General features: G+C 45.3%; 1 protein-coding gene across 1 annotated transcript; it reads right to left on the reverse strand.

The window, feature by feature from the left end:
- Positions 1 to 1,010: 1,010 nt before the first annotated feature.
- Positions 1,011 to 3,814, reverse strand: LOC119410269 (tripartite motif-containing protein 16). The gene is made up of 2 exons (XM_037677189.1): positions 3,683 to 3,814; positions 1,011 to 2,746 (listed from the first exon to the last, which is right to left on the reverse strand). The coding sequence occupies exon 2, from the start codon at positions 2,719 to 2,721 to the stop codon at positions 1,045 to 1,047; it is 1,677 nt and encodes a 558-aa protein (XP_037533117.1). The 5' UTR covers positions 2,722 to 2,746; positions 3,683 to 3,814; the 3' UTR covers positions 1,011 to 1,044.
- Between the last annotated feature and the right edge of the window lie 346 nt (positions 3,815 to 4,160).

Consider the following 4,160-nt stretch of genomic DNA (forward strand, 5'->3'; position numbering starts at 1 on the left):
CACGTCTGGTGAAGTCGTGACGGAGCTTCCTCCTCTCGGCTCTGCAGACATCACACGTTGCTTTGTGGCGTTTCTAGTGTCAAACACTAAGCTGGTTAGCCGTTAGCCGCAGTGCTGCTGTCCTCACATATTTACTCACGTTGCAGCTGCTGCAAACTACGAACTGGATTTCCTGAATGTGAGGCGGGTCTCGTTACTCTGGGTTCACGAGACACGCCTCCGTTCAGGAAATCCGTTCCACAGTTTGAAGCCACCGTGCAGAGCAGCAGGCAGGGGATCACATGTGGAGAAGTTTCAGCAGACGAACATGCATCATGGATCGGAAAAATCCGATACGTAAATTATGCTGGAACCAGATACCAGATACCAGATCAGTCCCATTCCTGGTTAGAGATTCCCGAGTCTAACAGCCTCAGGGTAGAAGCTGTTCCTCAGTTTAGTGGTTTTACACTTAATGCTCCTCAACCTCCTTCCTGAGGGGAGTGGGGCAAAAAGTGTGTGTGCTGGGTGAGTGTGGTCCTTCATGATGCAGGTGGCCCTCTTCCTGCATCTGGAGGTGTAGATGTCTGTGATGGTGGGGAGGCTGACGCCAACAGACCACAATACAGATGCGCTAGCTAAGATGCTACATGCTCACCCCCCGGTCAGCAACCTGCTGTAAGCCAACACGCAACATGGGGGTGTCTCACACTCCTCCCCGCACCCCGACAACAAAATCTTTTCGGATCTAAACGATTCACGTAAAAGACATTTTAGTTGAAAACAGCGAATTTTGCCAAAAAGCGACTAGTTTGCAGGTTTGACTTTATTGGAACATTTGCAATCAAAAACACGATGGCGAGTTCATCTCAACACATCGATACCAACAGATCGAGAAGAACGGGACTAATTTAAAAGATTAAAAAAAAAAAATTTTTTCGATGGAGACAAACCGTCAAGTTCATGCTCCGTTTCACGATGAGCTGACAAGCGTAGCCCGTTTAGAAAAAGCTTCCCGAGCTTTAGTGTGAACTTCAGTTCAGAGGACAGAACGTCTCAGGACCGTTACTTGAGCTTGACCAACTCGGCGGAGGTTCCTTTAGTGTCGAAGAACCGGACTCCGGCGTGGAGCGGCTGGGTGAACGTGGTCTGGACTCTGTGGAGGAGAGTCATGGTTTCAGAGACGCTGTAGAAGGACAGAACACCGGCCCTGTGGTCCAGGTACACCCCGACCCTGGAGGAACCAGGACCAGAGATCACAAACACGTGGTTATCGTGGTCAAACTTGAACCCCCGTCTGGTTGAACTTAGAGCCCAGGACTGGTCGTTGAACCCGAACGCACATTCATTGGCCGGCCCTTGTCTTTTGATGGTTTGGTAGGAGGCTGAGATACAAACGTCACCTCCGCTCCACTCCACCTCCCAGTAGCAACGTCCAGTCAGACCCTTCTTACTCAGGACCTGATGGTAGTGGGTGAACTGGTAGGGATGCTTGGTGGAGGTCTGCTGGTGATTGATGCACGTTGCTCTTTGGTTCCCCTCAGAAAGGACCAACTCTTCGTTCGCCGTGTTTGGATCCAAGGTGAGATCTCTGGAGAACACCAGGAAGTCGGCTCTGGTGTCTGGTTCTGTTGCTGGTAGTAAAACGTCCACATCAGAGATGAGCATGCGGACGCTTGTCCACTCCTCGTTCAGCAGCTCCTCTAGTTTGTCTCTGAGCTCCTCCACAGCTGCTGTGACCCTCTCAAAGTATCTCCGAGGATGAACCTCGATGCTGGATGAGTGTGGAGACTCACCCAGTGCTGACACCGACTGGTAGTTGTGGAGAAAGTGGTTGTGGTCCTGTGTGTGTGAGAGCTGCTCCAGCTCGGCGTCTTTCCTCTTCAGCTCAGTGATCTCCTGCTCCAGCTTCTCCTGAAGCTTCCTGACTCTCCTCACTTCATATTCCTTCTGAGATCTGATCCGCTGCTTCATATCAGACCTCTTTTTCTTGATGAACTTGATCAGCTTAGACAAGAGTCCCTTGTTCTCTTTCATTGTTTGATCAGCAGAGACATTGATGGCCTCCACCTCCTCCTGGAGCAGCTTCACATCTTTCTCTTGGTCCTGGATTCTCTGCTGGATTTGTTGTCGACTCGCCTCGAGCTCCTTCTGCTTCTCAGCTCTTCCTGCTGAAACGTGCACCGTTTCGTGACCTTTGTGTCCGTCCATCGCGCAGAGATAACAGATGCACTGCTGATCAGTACGACAGAAGATCTTCATCACCTCATCATGAGAAGAGCAGATGTTCTCCTGGAGCTTCTTGGAGGGCTCCACCAGCTGGTGTTTCTGTAATGGTGGAGCTTCATGGTGAGGCTGGAGATGTTTCTCACAGAAAGAAACTAAACAGTCCAGACAGGACTTGGCAGCTTTCAGTTTCCTGTCAGAGCAGACGTCACAGGACACGTCTTCAGGTCCAGCATAGCATTGATAATCTGGAGCAGCTTGGAGGTCAATCTTCTTCAGCTCCTCCACCAGCTCTGCTAACATGATGTTTTTCACCAGGTCAGGCCTCAGCTTGAAGTCCTTCCTGCACTGAGGGCAGCTGCAGACTCTCTTCTTACCCACTCTATCCCAGTGGGTTTGGATACAGCCCAGACAGTAGCTGTGTCCACAGGGAATGGTCACCGGATCCTTCAGGAGATCCAAACAGATGGAGCAGGAGATGGTCTCCTGATCAAGCTTGGGTTTGATTGGAGACATTTTGCTTTTTGGCAGCCTTTAAAAACTATATGAGAGACAAAGAAATTAAACAACATTAGTTATTTATAGTTGGCATTTTTTGTTTTGTTTATGAGTACAGAATATGTACAGAAATAAAAGTAATTTATTTTTAAATTAACCTAAAATTTAGCACTTGTCTTTACAGATAAAGACATCTTTAAAAAGTTTCCAAACTAAATTTTTATCTTTAACAGTTTTTAACTGACATGAAACTTTAACTCCTATTATAATTATTTTTATTATTATTAATTATATTTTACAAGATGAAGCCAAAAAGTCCTCTTTTTAAATGTGTTTTCAGTATTTCATCTAATTTTATTTTTCAAAAATCGCAGCGATGAGTTTCTGACCAATCAGAGGCCACGGAGTCTTCTCAGCCAATCAGAACTGTCCACGCCCCTAACGGCTCGTTCCTCAGCGTGCGCAGACTCTCTCGTTTTTAACAAATAAAAAATATATTCGCTCAAGAATTTAACACTTATCTTTCAACTGGAAAAAACAGTGACAACATCTTCCAAATTAACATTAAAAATGAGCTAAAGGCCTAACAAGGAAGTTGTAGATTGGCTTAAAGTCACGTGACACGCTGAACGCAGCCAATCAGGAGACGGGACTCAGATTCAAACTCAAGTCCAGCTGCGGAACAAACTGACCTTAAAAATAGTCTTAAAACATGTAATTTACCGTAAAAACCGTAATAATAAACGACATTACATGCGGAAACATACCGAGTACAACACATATACATATATACACACACACACAGCATTAATTCATGTTTTTTAACCGATTAAAACAAATAAAAAGCAGAAACTCTAAAAGGTAATAAAATAAAAAGTCAAGAGCAAGTTTTTAACGTGACGTTTCTGAGTAAACTAGACGAAGATAAAACATTTTTTTAATGTTTAAAACACCTACCGAATTAAAGTTTAAGTGTTACCTGATGAGGCGGATCCAAGTGGACCGGGAATCCCACCGAACTGGGTCGGTTTTCTCGGTTTTCTCAGCGGAACGAAAGGACAGTTTTACTTGAACCTCTTCAATCATAGACGCGTCTGTGTGTTCGACGTACTGCGCCTGCGCCAAGTAGGCAGCTCTACAGAAGAATAGGCGTTGCCAAAGACCACATCTGATTGGACAAATTGAATAAGGCGTTTCTCAAGTTCCACATCTGATTGGACCAACAAAATAATGCATTTCTTAAGACCACATCTGATTGGACTAATAAAAATAAGGCGGAGCTTTTTCTTCTTCTACTACTGGCGGATTTTAAACAACGTTCAGGCTCACACCGCCACCTACTGACCATGAAAACTCATAGCCTCCTTTCTAAATTCAGTTTTTAATTTCTATGTGTAAATATTAAACAACCTTTTTCTAATAAGACTTAGTTCCTTCTTCTTGTCCTCCTCTGTTCC

Source organism: Nematolebias whitei, chromosome 1, assembly GCF_014905685.2.
Source record: "Nematolebias whitei isolate Nwh7 chromosome 1, NemWhi1, whole genome shotgun sequence".
NCBI lineage: Eukaryota > Metazoa > Chordata > Actinopteri > Cyprinodontiformes > Rivulidae > Nematolebias > Nematolebias whitei.

Bases quoted from the DNA above. Each gene is read 5' to 3' on its own strand.
- LOC119410269 (XM_037677189.1), bottom strand. From the start codon at position 2,721: ATGTCTCCAATCAAACCCAAGCTTGATCAGGAGACCATCTCCTGCTCC.